The sequence below is a fragment of the Ailuropoda melanoleuca genome, chromosome 15 (assembly GCF_002007445.2).
Source record: "Ailuropoda melanoleuca isolate Jingjing chromosome 15, ASM200744v2, whole genome shotgun sequence".
NCBI lineage: Eukaryota > Metazoa > Chordata > Mammalia > Carnivora > Ursidae > Ailuropoda > Ailuropoda melanoleuca.
In genome coordinates, this window is record NC_048232.1 from 68,996,660 (window position 1) to 69,011,996 (window position 15,337).

Genomic DNA, 15,337 nt, shown 5'->3' on the forward strand with positions numbered 1-15,337 from the left:
CTCCACATAGTTGGACACTATGTGAAATGTTACCTTGCCTAAATGAACCTGTAAGTCCCATTCTCATAAAGATATTGTACAACCTCAAGAAGATTTTTCTAACCTCTGAGCAGGACTGGAGGAGACAACTATTACATTAAGAAAAAAAGAAAAGGAACTTTGAAGCAGTTGCACAATTTAGCCTCTTTGGAGTGTCAGTATCCTTATCCACAACACTACAATATTACATTCCCTTGAAATTAATGAAACAGTTTATGTGAAAGTGTTCTATAAACTACAATGAATATGTGAAGTTAAAATGCCATTTTATTCGTGAGGACGATTATAATGAAAATAAACTAAAATAAATCATATTGAAGAAGGTAGATATTAAGCAAATCATTGCTCATTTAGACCAAACCAGTATTAAAAAGAGACATTTGTCTTACAAATTGGCTCAAAGGATTTGTTCATACTACGTATCTAAGTAGATGGTGAATGGCATTGATTGGATCCAAAGTCCCCCTCTCTGGGATTTTATGAGGCCCATTCAGAATGAGCCAGGTTGAGAACACCACCAATTCCATGTTCTGAGTCCATCTGTTGGCAAAAATGTAATGCAAACAGCTTTATAAGTGCTATTTTCAATGAAATATCACAGAACAGCTTGTCCCAATGATATTTCTAAAGCTTGCCTGCAAACCGCCTACTGGGAAATCCAACTGAAAGAGAAGAAGGAAGAGAAAGAAACCCATACATACAAGTGAGAGAAATTGAAAAAAAGAACCAAAGGTAGAGGGAGACAAGTTAGAGGAAAGCTAGCACTGGAGAAAAATAAGGAGCAATGAGAGGTGCAATATTAAACACAGACAAAATTAGCTGGAAACCATAAGGAATAGAGAATTTAAAGAAATTATCAAAACAACTTGGGTTGGAAGATAGAAAAGTGACCACAAATAATGCGGCATGTCCAGAGAAGTGAAGACAAAAGGAGCAGGAAAACCCAGAAAACCCGTAATAGCTCAGTAATTGGAACATAATTATTAAAATGTGAGAGAAAATGATGTGAAATAGCCATTTTTCCAAGTTTCACTTGTTTTTTTCATGTAATATACAAATTCATTATTCCAAAAATAGTACAGAATTCAATGTGTATCATTAACTCCAAGGAAGGAAACATCCTCCTCCAAGTCCCTTCTTTTAACCTAAAAATGTATTTGCATATCATAAAATAGTCCAGTCATTGCAATATAAGTAGTATACATGCAATGATTTAAAAACAAAATACACTACAGCAGATGATGTCATTCTGGGCACTTACCTGGGGTCGAATAACTTTTACAATATTTTTGAGGGCAGTGTCAGGGGATGGAGGTGAGCAGTCAGGTGTTGGGCCTGTCGAGCTGTTTCTATGGTTACTACTTCCTGGAGCAGTAATTGCTACCTCAGATGCATTATCTGTGAATAAAAATAGAACTGCCATAAACCTGATCACTCAGTTTACCTTTTACGACTCAAAATTACTTTAGTGAACCTGAATTGAGTTTTCAACTTAAAACTGGTATCAATTACAAGATCATAATGAGGAACATGCACAGCAGTATGTTTTAAAGATAATGTTTGTTGAATGCATTACTTTCCTTTGGAATGGTAAATATCATACCCTGTAGTATTATTCCAAGAAGAAAGAGTATTATTATATAATTCATAATGATAGGTCTCCCAACACAGCTATTAAGACTGCCATTATTATACAAACAGCCAAAACTTCATCTTAATTAAAAAGAATATGATTTTTTATATGAATGAGCTAAGTTTTCCCATAATCTTTCAAATGGGTATTGATCTTTATTAAAGTAGAAATTTTGTATCTCCCTGAGTCATAAAACCCAAATTCAAGTCTCCTCAAAGCACCCTCAAATTATTGAGAGGCATCCCAGTGAATTAACCTGAGAAAAAAACTGACATCTGTGCACAATAGTTTTACAATGTAGACACAAAACTATCACACTCAGATAAACACATCTTCTTATATGGTCAAACTAAGTGAATGAAATTTCAAAAATCTCTCCCTTATGTTTAGCATTGAGGGTCAGAGGAGGAATAAAGTGATGACTTTAAAATCAGCAACATGCATAAAACTCTAATTTGTCCCTCTGTTTTGTTCATTCAACCATACATCTAAAAACATTTATTTAGGGGCAACTATATGTCAGGGACTATGTTATGTTCTAAGGATAAATTAAAAAGAACCTTCAGGCAGAGGGTAGAGGATAGGGAAGGATGAATAGGTGGAGTACAGAGGATTTGCAGGGCAGTAAAACTATTCTGTATGATACAATAGTGGTAGATACATGTCATTATACATTTGTCCAAACCCATAGAATGTACAGCATCAAGAGTGAACCCTAGCATCGTTTATATGGACATTGGATGATAATGGTGGGTCAATGTAGGTTCACTGATTGTAACAAATGTACCACTATGGTCGGTAATGTTGATAGTGGGGAAATCTGTGCCTGTGTGGGGCAGGGTACAAGAGAAACCTCTATAACTTCTGCTTGATTTTTCTGGAAGCCTAAAGCTGCTTTTAAAAAGAAAGTTCAATAAAATTTTTAAAAAATCCATGCCCATAAGAAGTATACAATCAAATGTGACATCAGACATGTAGACAAAGTATAATGCAATATAATTTGAGATTTGATAACAGATAAAGGAAGCATGATGAAACAGCAAAAGGAGGAGCAATCATCAGGCCAAGGCTAGGAAAGAAGAGGGCTGTGAAAGCCTTCCGTTTTCAGGCAAGAAAGCTGGGATGGAACATAAAAAGTAAGAAAGGGCATGGAGGTGAAAAGAGCAAAGCTGTTATTTTACATTAGGAAAAAGTTGGAGATAAGTTTAAATAAGTGCAAGGAAGTTTTATTTGTATATAAGTTTATATTTAATTCTGTAGGCAATGAGAAATATTGAAGATATTTAAGCAAGAAGTAACATAGTAATAATAATAGCTAATGTTTATTGAATTCCAGTGAAATAATGTTAGAGACTCTGTTCTCATATATTCTCTCTTTTGTAGTTTTCATTGTTGTCTCTCTGTGTTGCATTCTGAATAGCTTTTTTTATATTCATTTTTCCAGTTTATTGGCTCGCTCTTTAGCAGTGTCTAGTCTACTATCAAATAATTTTTATAATTTCACTTATATGTCACAGTTCTAAAATTTCTAATTGGTTCTCTTTCAAATATACAATGTCATCATTTGGCACTTTTCAGTTTCTTAACAATTTCAAGCTTGCTTTTGTTTAGTAGAAACTAGCAAGCACAGTTTTTGGGTTTTTTTATATTTGTGCTTGATAATTCCAATATCTGAAGTCTTCATGGATCTGTTTCTGTGTCTCTGACTTTCACTCATGGTATTTTGTTCCATTACTTTTCTCATTTTCAGTTTTATGCTACTTGTTACTCAACTTTTATTAGCACAAGATACACAACATTGAATTTAATTCTTTGTCTTTTAGTAAATGTTAATTCAATAAAGTATCCAAACTTATATTCTAATACCAGACGCTGAAGTCTGTGGAAAACTTGCCTTCTCAATGTTAGACAATTTACTTAATCTCTCTGGACATCAGTTTTCTTAACTTTAAAAATGAGAATGATTAATAACTGTCTAAAAGAAATTTATTGTTTATGTGTACAGATAAAATGAGAGAATATATATGAAAAGTTATCTAGCATGTTATCAGATACATAATATGGGTTTTATTTTTCCCTAACAAACCAAATATCCTCAGAATTAAAATAAAACACAGAAGAGGAAAGAAAATCCAGAGGGAAAAGCAAAAATAAATAATAAATAAATAAACAAACAAACAATAATGCTTTGCAGATGATACATCTACAATAAAGACTGTGTATACTTGGGTAGAATTTGAGACCAGTATCTTTTAGTGATTAACACAAATTGGTAGAGACAGAATTTAATTCCAAGAATAAGAGATGATCCCTTGAAGAATGATTCACTGCAGGGTAGCCTGTTGACTACCTTTGCATTAAAGTCAGAAAAACTGAGGGGTACTTTATGCAGACTGTAAGGCAAAAGCTTTTTGAATGTTACTTATAAGTAATTTAATACATAGTACAAGACAGTGGGTAATCAAGTACTAAATTATTTAGAAAATATTATAACATCTCCATCATCTGCATCCATGATCTGTACCATTACACTGATAATTTGATTTTATACTACCTTGCATTGTTCATTATCTCTTCCAGACTAGGTTATATTTTTGCAGACACTTATATTTCCCTTATCCCCTCCATAGCTCTTAGTTCAATGCCTTTAAAAATACTAAATGAAATAAAGTGAATAAAGCAAAACCATCAAAATGTCAGATGTCAGTGGCAACCATCAAAAATGCCCTTAATTACGTAGAGAAAGGTGATCTGGTTTTTGTAATTCCATGGTCTCTTTTGGAGAAAATCCAAATGAGAAGCATATTTTAAATATCCTTTATTATATTATTTATGAAAATGCCAATTATCCAGTGGAATTTACAAAATGACAGCCTGTGTTCAAGACAGTTTTACATGGTCAACCTACATTTTACACCTGCAGCTACAAAACATTGCTGATGAAAAGGAAATGAGGTGTGTAAAAACTGCTTAGAGAAAATTACTAAATATACTTGCAATTTCAGATTGAAATGAGACTTATCTTCTAGTCAGCTTCTCTTACTACACATTAGATTATGTATTATGACTGTCCATTTCCTCTAGAATAACAAGCTAAGAAAAAAATCTTCTAGCTTACTTGAGCTTTTAAAGAAAAGTATTCTATGAATAGAAAATAACTCATATGCAACGTTATAGAGTAGAATTTTAACATCATTCACTAGCATGTACTGAGCAGCTAAAGTGCACCAGAGACCATTCTAATTGCTATGTAGCTGACAAATAGAACAGAGATTACTTCTGGCTGGGGACTCAAGAAAAGTGTCATGGCAGAGGTGGTGACTAAGCAGGTCTCTGACAGATTAGTAAAATTCATACATGAAGAAATGAGTAGGAAGGGCATTCCAAAAGTTGGACGTATGATCAGCAAAAGGCAGAGAGATGGAAAAGAATTAGGCACATTTGTGGAATAAAGAAGAGTTTGGTTTGAATAGGATATTCATGGAGGAAATACCAATAAATGAAGGGATGATAAACAACAAACCTGAGCTTTGAAATCAGACAAACCTAACCTGAAATCCTGCCATTTTTTTTTAAAACTGAAGTAGAGCTGACATACAATATCCTATCAGTTTCAGGTGTACATTGAAGCAGTTCAGTATTTCTTACATATTATGAGATGATCCGATGATCCTTGCAGTAAGTCTAGTTCCAAACTGTCGCCATCCATTGCTATCAATTCAACTGTAGACACTTGAGCTACTTCCTTATCTTGGCTATTGTAAATAATGCTACAGTGAACAAAGGGGTGCGTATATTTTCATTTTCTTTGTACAAATATCCTGAAGTGGAGCTGCTAGATTGCATGATAGTTCTATTTTTAATTTTTTGAGGAACCTCCCTACTGTTTTCCACAATGGCTGCACCACTTGACATTCCCACAGCAGTGCACAAGATTTCCCTTTACTCCACATCTTTGCAACACTTGTTATTGTTTGTCTTTTTAATGATAGCCAATCTAACTGGTGTGATATGAGTATTGCTACTCCAGCTTTCTTTTTGTTTCCATTTGCATGAAAATACCTTTTTCCACGTCTTCACTTCAGCCTCTGTGTGCCTTTAGATCTGAAGTGATTTCTTATAGGCAGCAAATAGATGGGTCTTATTTGTTTGTTTATTTGAATCATTCAGCCACCCTATGTCTTTTGATTGGAGCATTTATCCATTTACATTTTAAGTATTTATTGATAGGTATGCACTTATTGCCATTTTGTTAATTGTTTTCTGTTTTTGTAGTTCTTTTCTGTTCCCTTCTTTTCTTGGTCTCTTTCCTTGTGGTTTGATGTTTAGTGTTATTTTTGGGTTTCTTTCTCTTTATTTATTTTTGTGTGTGTGTGTGTGTATCTATTGTAGATTTTGGTTTGTAGCTACCATAATGTATCTGAGTGTGTGTGTGTGTATATACATAAAATGGAAGTAACAGAATCAGGTATATCAGTTGTTACACTAAATATGTATAGAAAGAAGTATCCCCCAACAAAAACAGAGATGCTGCAATTGAGATGTCAGCTGGGTCTGTGGTTTCATCTGAGATTTGACTGGGAGCAGTTGGCTTCACTCACATCATTGTTGGCAGCACTGGATTTTCATGAACTGTTGGACTGAGGCCTTAGTTTCTCACTGGCTGTTGACTAGAAGCTTCCCTCAGTTCCTTGCCATGTGGGTCTCTCCACAGAGGCTCGCAATGGGAGAGTGGTTTCTATCAGAGTGAGTAAGCCAGAAAGCAAAAGAAAGCTAGCAAGAGGGAAACCAGAGCTTTTTTGCAACCTGATCTTGGAAATGAAACCTATTATTTTTGCCATATTCCATTTGCTAGAAGCAAGTCACTAGGTCCAGACCATAGATGAAGGGAAGGGATTACACAAGGGCATAGATACTAGGTGGTGGGATAATTGGGAGTTTTCTTAGAGATTTAATATCACAGTTGTTCAGGAAAAAGCTACTCTCAATCTACTGATGGCAACAGAAATGGACACAGCCATTTTGAAAAGCAACATCATTAAGATCAGTGCCTCTTGATAGCACAGACAACTTACCTTGGTTTGCTAGGTTCTTTCTCAGTTTTAAACCTGGAAGTCCTACATCCTGGGAACCCCTTCAGTCCTGGGGCTTGGTTAGTCACCCTACTCTGGAGCCAGGCTGTGGGCTTTAAATCATGACTCCACACTTACTAGCAATGAGAACTTGGGTAAGTTACTTAATTTCTCTGTGCCTCAGTTTCCTTATCTGTAAAATAAAAATAATAATAGCATATTTGTGGAAACTAAATGAGATAATACATGTAAAGTGCTTAAAGCAATGTATGGCACGTAAAAAGTGCCCAGTGATATTAAATATATTAAAATATACATATCCTTTCACTAGGGTATGCACACAATTATTGTCCAAACTGGGACACTTTTGATAGTGAAAGGGAGTGCTAGTAACAATTATGCCAGGTCAACAAGCATACAAGGCAATATTCAGGGAAGGTAAGATACATGATCCTTACATGTGATTCACGTTCAAATTTATATCATAGCACTTTCATGGAAGATAAGTGCACAGTGATCGTTGCTGTTCTTTTGTTAACAGTGGAAAAATAATGCAAAATGAAGTGAACGCTCATCAATAGAGGAGGAATAAATCATGATACATAATACCATCAAATATTATGCAACCTTTAAAAGAATGAATTATAGTGATACCAAATGACTTGAAGGAAGTCCTTTGAAATACTGTTGAATGATATAAATAATATGTAGGAAAATATATATGGCTTTCCTTTTTGTTAAACAAAAGGTTTACACTCAGAGGCAAATACCGAAGTTTAAACTTCAGGATTCCTGAGCTTTCATGGGCCTGTTCCAAGGTGCTGCGAGAGTCCCTGGAAATGTCCTTGTAAATTTTATAAAAAGTAAAATATTTTACTTGCAATAAGTTAAGATCTCTTCAAATTTCTTCTAACTCCAATTTCCTTGCTATCATAGCTCTCTTTGGTTTTGGTGGTATTCAAATGGCTGCAGATATTTTTGGAATCTGGATAAGGAGAGGATGAGTTTTGGATACATTTAGTTTGGGTTTAGTGGGACATATTTGCAAGGCTGAAGTCACTTCCTTATATAGTCCAGATGTTAAAATGGCTTCTAGAAATTCTCCTGCCACCTCTTGTGCCAACTCACCTGGTGTGTGACTGTAAGGTTTAGAGCACTACTATTGATATTGTGATAAGAGTGTGGCCTAGAAATGTTTGATATGTACAAAAGTTCATGGAAAGTTATTCCAATCTTATAGCTTAGATATGAAAGGGGTTTTATCAAATTTGACAACAATCCTAAAAAATTAGTATGGAAGTACCAATAAGAGATTATGAAGCTGAAAGGAAATTTTCTACAAACAAATTAAAAAGTCACTAATATCAACCATGCTGGAGGAAAGACTGAATTACTTTATTTCTCTACACTAGCATTGTCTAAGAGAAATATAATGTGAGTCACACATGTAATTTTAAATTTGCTAGTAGCCACATTTAAAAAAAATTTAAAATAAAATTAATTTTAATAATATATCATTTAACTCAATTTCTCCAAAATATTATCATTTCAATTACTAATAAAATATTTTACACTCCTTTTTGTGTACTAAGTCTTCATAATCTGAAGTATAATTTACACATTCATCATGTGAATTCAGGCAGTAAACTTTCATTGGAAATACATGATCTGTATTTAAATTTTGTAAAATTACAGTTGGAAAAGTAGATTTGATGTAAACAAAGTTGTTCTAAACATACTTAAAAGTTTTCATATAACTGAATTGAGTAGCAAAAAATTATTTTCCTTTAGTATTTGCATCCACATTGACAAAATTGTTTCATTGCTTTTAGAAGAATTGATTTAATTTCAACACTAATTTCAGCTTCAAAATCATGTCTACCGAAGTTAAGTAAGTTCCCTGACTCAGTATTATTAGTAGAAGAGTCAAAGGGTATTGTATAAATTTAAATTATAAGTTTGGATCCTGCTAAAATGTTTTATAATATTTAATTCTAATTCTCATTTTAAGCAAATAATTTTCATTGATTCTTTTCACTATTGAGAACAAACTTCTTACCAAATTTACTGTGCAATTGCTGAATGTACCTCTTATTTTCCACTTTTTTGTCTTTAAAAATTTTTTTTTTGGATAATAAACATCTTTTTCAGTTTGCTCTTCCATGGCAAATTACAATTACCATCATCATGAAATTTGTCATATACCATATTCCCATCTCTCTTTTTTTTCGTTACTGTTTCACTCATTGTGTGCAAGGTGGAAAAGGTGATGAGGTCAAGGGGAATGGGGAAAGCCTGGTAATTTTAAGAAAATCCCAGCCCTTCCTTGGTCCCCCAAAACTGCATGCTGGCCCTCTAAAACTGTATAACTGCATGGGGAAGACCTGCAAGTTTCTCCAGTTAATTAACAACAGCAAAAAGGACAGTCTTGCTCACAGACAGCTACAATCCCAATGAATGGATAAAAATAAATAAATAAATAAATAAATAAATAATAAAAAGTTGAGAACTAGCAGGTATGGCATGATTCTACTTTGGTAAAAAGAAATAAAACCCATATGTATATACATATACATGCTTTGCTTGCCTGCTAAAGGATATATACTGAGCTGTTAGCATTGTTTAAATGAAGGTGGGTGAGGAAGTAGGTACAATTTGGTCAGGCAAAATGGGGGACATGATTAGTATTCCCCTTATAAAATTATGCATTGTATTATAGGTTTTAATTCAGAACTACAGACAAATATATTTGTCATTTATAAGACACGCAATATAGAAAATTTTTTTCAAATATAGTATGATGTATTATTATTGGTTGTTAATTCATAATTTCATTACATTATAACCTGAGATTCGGATCTGATTATCTGATATGTTAAGACTGCCTCTGTGATCTAGTAAGTAGTCAGTTTTTCTAAGTGCTTTATTTATGTGTGTGAAAAGATTATATGTATTCTCTATTGATGGGTAGACAGTTCTAGATATGTTTATTAAATCATGATTGTTAGTTGTATTATTCAACATAGTATATTCTTATATTATGGTTCTTACTTTTTCTTCATTTTTCAAAGCATATTCTTATGTTTATTCAACTTCATTTTCAGTGAAATATGGTATATTAAAATCTTGCACAAATTGTGGATTTCAGTTTGTCTTTGAATGCCTATTAGTTTTGGCTTTTAATATTTCAAGGCAATGTTGTATGTGAAAGATGTGTGAAAAATTTTGTGACTTTATACTTCTTGCTATGTTTTAGTCATTAATTGTTATATAGTATCCCTCTTTATCTCTTTTAAAGTTTTTAACTATCAATTATATTTTGACTGACATTACTACTTAATGCCTTTCTTTAGGCAGGTTTCACTTGATCTTTTGTTTTTTAACCCCATTGTATCATTTTTATTTATGTTTGACTCCTGGAAAAAGCATATAGCATGATTTTTAAAAATTTCATCCAATATGATCATCTTTGTCTTTTTTAATTATTTTCTGTTTTGTGGTTTTGGTTTGCTACTCTTATGTTAGCTTCACTTCTTTTTTTTCCAGATTTAGGAACATTTTAATTAATGAAGATTTCTTTATTCTTTTATTTTCCATTACTAGTTTGGAAGAATAAATTGTTTCTAATTTTTACTGGTTTCTCTTAAAATTTTTACTAGAAATATTTGAAACAAAAAAAATAAACATTAACTATCTTTGTCTCTCTAGTTTTTTAAGCTCACTTGACTTACTCTCTGATCATAATTCTCTATCTTCTTTGTTTTTATTGTCTGGAAACTTAACACCCCTAGCTGTGCATTTTTAGCAATAGGCCTGACTCTGGCTCCCATTTGAAGTGGGGCTCTTGTAGATTCCATTACCCTGAAGGATGCAGTCTTCCTATGGATCCTGCCCATTTCTGGGCTTAGTCACCAGGTGGACTGCCATTTAGGCTCCAATTTCTATTTTGTATTTCTGATCCAACTGAGGATAGGATATTTTCTTTCTTTCTTTTTCTTTCTTTCTTTCTTTCTTTCTTTCTTTCTTTCTTTCTTTCTTTCTAGCACAGCTAGAATTTATAATTTTCTCATTTCATATTTTATCCCTCATCATTGTTTTTGATGCACTGGAAAACAGGGGGAAGGATCACTTTAAAATAAACCTGACAGACCTTGCCGAGTTGACAGGTCATGTTATACTTTCATAATCAGAAAAATGTAACTGATTTAAAAAATCAAAATAATACAAGTCTATATATACATACCAAATGTTCATTCACATTTGTATAAAAGCTATGCAAAGAAAAAAAAAAAAAAAAAAAAAAACACACCAGAAAGAAATAAACCAGAATGTTAACATTAGTTACCCTGATAGGTAAGATTCAGTAAAATATTTTACTTTTACTTATTTTACTTTTCATATATTTGAGCAAACTTAACAAAATAATTTATTCAATTTTATTATGAGAACTTACTATAATAAGTTCTATGTAAGTATATGGTGATAAACTTATTTTTAAGAGGCTACTAGAAGAAAAAATAAGCATTATATTAGTAACAATATTAAAAATTATTGTGCTATTCTAAAAAATAAGAGCATCAATATAATAGGTTTCCCTAAGGGAAACTATTAAAAGATTTAAAATGAGTCCATGGGTTCAGAAAGACTTCTGTATTGCTATGTTTCAGAATTTAGACAAATCACTCCTTTCCACGTTTGGTTAGAGTAATCAAAGTATGCTTCTGTTGAAATGATGATCCAGGATCCTCATACTTCCCTGTGACTTAATGTCTGCTTACTTTTAAATTTTCTAAGGAAAGAAATGCTAGCCAGTTCACTGCTCTTGACTTGTTTATAGGCAGTTTTTAGCATTCTATTATTATCTTTTCATTTCCTCTATTCACAGGAAAGAGGCATAGAAGACACTAGATGACTATTCAGTAGTGATTTCAATGATTCTATAGGAAATGAAAGGCACAGAAAAACCTATGTGCTTAAATGGCACCTACAGTTCTTTCTCTGGGTTCTGCGCATAAATAGCAGAATAGAATATCCCACAGAGAACAAATGTGGCCAAGTTTGGCAGTAAAATATATAATTCTGGATGCAGTAATGGTCTATTTGAGCCCTACTGACTCAATAGTTACCTAGAATGTGTTAAGCTTTTATTTTGCAATGTATTGTAGATAAAACCTCTCCTATTGCTTTATGTTTAATGTCTTCTTTTTCTTTGTGTCTCATACACCTAGGGCCTGGAAAATAGTAAGTCTTCAATCAATAGCTGAGGAACAAATGAATGAATCAATGATCTCATTAAAAAAGTTCTAAACAGTAGGATGGAACACTGAAGGAAGAGTTATGAATAATACAGAGTCACAGCAACTTCTCAATGACAGATTTGTTTTTGAATTGTCATCTCTTTTAACAAACTACTCATCTATTTTGACTTAGTTTCCTGAACTGCAATAGAAGATGATGATAAATGTGATGAAATGAGAGATCTAGAAATGGTTTGTGCATTAATTCTTGGTGGAGTTTAAATAATGAAAATCCTTGTAATTCTCTATTTTTTTGAACTACTCAACCTAGTCTATTAATTCTCCAAAATAATACTTAAGAATAAGCTATTTTTGTCTTTTCATTTTTTATAAATCACCTATGAGATACCAACAAAAAAACAGTCTACTGTGAGTTTTTTCAATGTGTATATTCTAATAGGAATTTAAATGTAATACATTGGATATAATCTAGAATAAAATATAGTAATGTAAAATTGCTACTTTCTAAATGTACAATGTGACTGTAGTTGGGTGTTAGTTAATTTTGCTAATGTAACTTAATTAAGAGTGTAGGAGTACCTAAAGAGAGAACTAGTAGTTTTAGTATAATATTACATTAATAATACAACATCTATGGAAAAGAATATAAAATGAATTAGTGAGCTTGCCAGTTGATGTATCTGACATGTCTAGACAGTGTAGGGAGAAAAAAAAGGTTAAATGTGAGACTACAAGAATTATGCAAGATTTCTTTAAGATTATATTTTCAGTATAATGTTATTTCCAACTTAGTGCTGTATGTAGCAACTGCTAAACAGAACAAAATTAATAAGAGTGAGTCCATGAAATAACAACTTAATCATTAGAATGAACTGAAATTACACGACTGTGAATTCCCATGAGCTATGATTTGCTTCTATTAAGAGCACTGAGAATAACTCTTGTCAGGTGTTCAACCAGTACACCAAACAAGATAATCTAAATTAAAATATTCTGAAGTATAAGCAAAAATGGAGGTTAAAACTTGTATTTTTAATGGATGAAGGCTTATTGCAGGAGAAGTTTCAGTATTTTAGAGATAGTACCTATCCTTAGCCTATTCAACTTTCTTTCTTCAAAGAGGGAGACCACCTGCACATTTAACACTAATTAGGTAAATGCGAATTGTTTTGACATGATCTATTTTAACTTTCTAGAAGACTAAGTTATTTTTAATTATTTTCAAATTATAAAAGCAATATGTGTTTATTGTAGAAAATTTGGACAATACAAAAAAGTATGAAGAAGAAAACAGAAATAACATGTAACCTTAGCATCCAGAGATAGTATATACAATTAATATAATATCTTTCAGGTCTTTTTTCCCATGCACATATACATAATAATAATTTCAACTAAATGTGTATCAAATGGTGAATATACATTCATTCATTCAATAGATATTAAGTGGCAACTACATGCCATTATGAAAATTTGAATAATTAGATATTATTTGAAAACATTAACGATTATAGATAAGTCTATTCTTTGAATTTATCATTATTACTTAATTATTCACTTGTTTTCACTTTTGGTTGTCTCCAATACATCCACTTATTTTAAACTGATTAGAACATCCCCTAGTACAACTTCACAAATGGGCATGATATAGATTTATCACAAAACAATAAACTAGTTTCTAACTCTGCCTATTTTGTTCAAAAGGAAAAATTCAAGATTTATTCTGGCAAATTCAATAGAATATCAAAATTGCATGATTAGGTAATTAAGTAATTAATTCATGAACTGTGAATGTGGTTAAGAGTATGGTCTCCAGACCTGAATATCCTGTATTCAAATTCCAGAGCTGCCATTATCTAGTAATCTCTAAACTTTTCTGTGACTTGTTTCCATTATCTGTAAAATGGGAATGATAATAGCTACTTCATATATATTTGCTTAAGATTAAACAAATTAAGATGTACAAAATATTCAATAACATTAGCTATTATTTTTTTCATTAATATTTATTGAGTATCTTTTATGTGGCAGTGATTTTGCTAGAAGCTCTGATTATAGTGATAAACAAATAGGCAAGATTTTGAACTTTATCAGATAAAAAACCAAAACATATTAAAATTAACAACCTCAAAATAACTATATGATTGCAATCAAAGTAAGGACTATAGAAGAAAGTAAAATTAGAAGGTGCTAAAGAGAACAAAACAGAGGCCTCCATTTACTTAGTCTGGGGCATGGGTGTGTGTGGGTGCCCACAAAGGGATTTCCCCTGAGGAAGAATACATGTTGTCTACTTGAGGGAAAGAGAAGGAAAAGGGACAGTAGGAGCAGACATTGGCTTAGGCATGTGAAGCCCACAGGTAGGAAAGAGTTTGCCCATGTTACAGAACTAAAAGGAACTAAAGATGGCCAGTGCGGATGGTAGAAACTGATGAAAGATGAAGCTAAAAATGGAAGAAAAAAAAAAGGAACGAATGNCCATGTTACAGAACTAAAAGGAACTAAAGATGGCCAGTGCGGATGGTAGAAACTGATGAAAGATGAAGCTAAAAATGGAAGAAAAAAAAAAGGAACGAATGAAGAAAGAAAAAAAGAAAGAAAGAAAGAAAAAGAAAGAAAGAAAGAAAGAAAGAAAGAAAGAAAGAAAGAAAGAAAGAAAGAAGAAAAACAAAAGAGAGAAAGAGAAAGAAAGGAAGAAAGGGAGAGAGGACGTCATTCAGGGTGTTTTGAACCTTATTAGGGATTTGGGTCATTTTTCTAAGAACAATGACAAGTCACTAAAAGGTTTTAACCAGAGGAGTGATACAATCAAATTTGTGATTTCTAAGATTATTTTGGCTGCAAAGTAAACAATAAATTCAAGGAAGGAAAATAAGACAATTAATATTTTATTATTAAAATAGTCTCTAAGAGTGGTTGGTAATAGAGAAACAAAGAGATTGGAGGTTTAATTAGGGATAGAGCATAAGTTATAGAATTAACTTCATCTTAACACCTATGGCTGTTAAAAAGCATAAGACCTGGTGACTGATTGAATATGAGTCAATGGAAATAGAGATAGCAAGAAAGACACCCAGGTTTCTGCAGTCAGATGAATGATTAACTCATTCACTAAGATAAGGAACCTTGCCTGAAGAACAAGTTTGGAGATAAAAATAGGAGTTTAATCTTGGTTATGTTGGGGTTAAGGCACCTTTGAGACATACAGGTGGAGATACTCAGTGGATGGATGGATGGATGGATGGATGGATGGATGGATGGATGGATGGAAAAATGGATGAGGCTGGGTTTGAGAGAAGTGACATGGACTGGAGGGAAAAATTTAGAAGTCATGT

At 32.6% G+C, this 15,337-nt stretch overlaps 1 protein-coding gene across 11 annotated transcripts in view; it reads right to left on the reverse strand.

Moving 5' to 3' along the window:
- ANKS1B (ankyrin repeat and sterile alpha motif domain containing 1B) overlaps positions 1 to 15,337 on the reverse strand; it is a 1,024,648-nt gene that overhangs the window by 623,509 nt on the left and 385,802 nt on the right. For all 11 annotated transcript variants that reach the window (XM_034644189.1, XM_034644186.1, XM_034644187.1 and 8 more), the window contains exon 11: positions 1,301 to 1,437. In XM_034644189.1, coding sequence (XP_034500080.1) covers positions 1,301 to 1,437 — 137 coding nt within the window. The remainder of the gene's footprint in view (positions 1 to 1,300; positions 1,438 to 15,337) is intronic.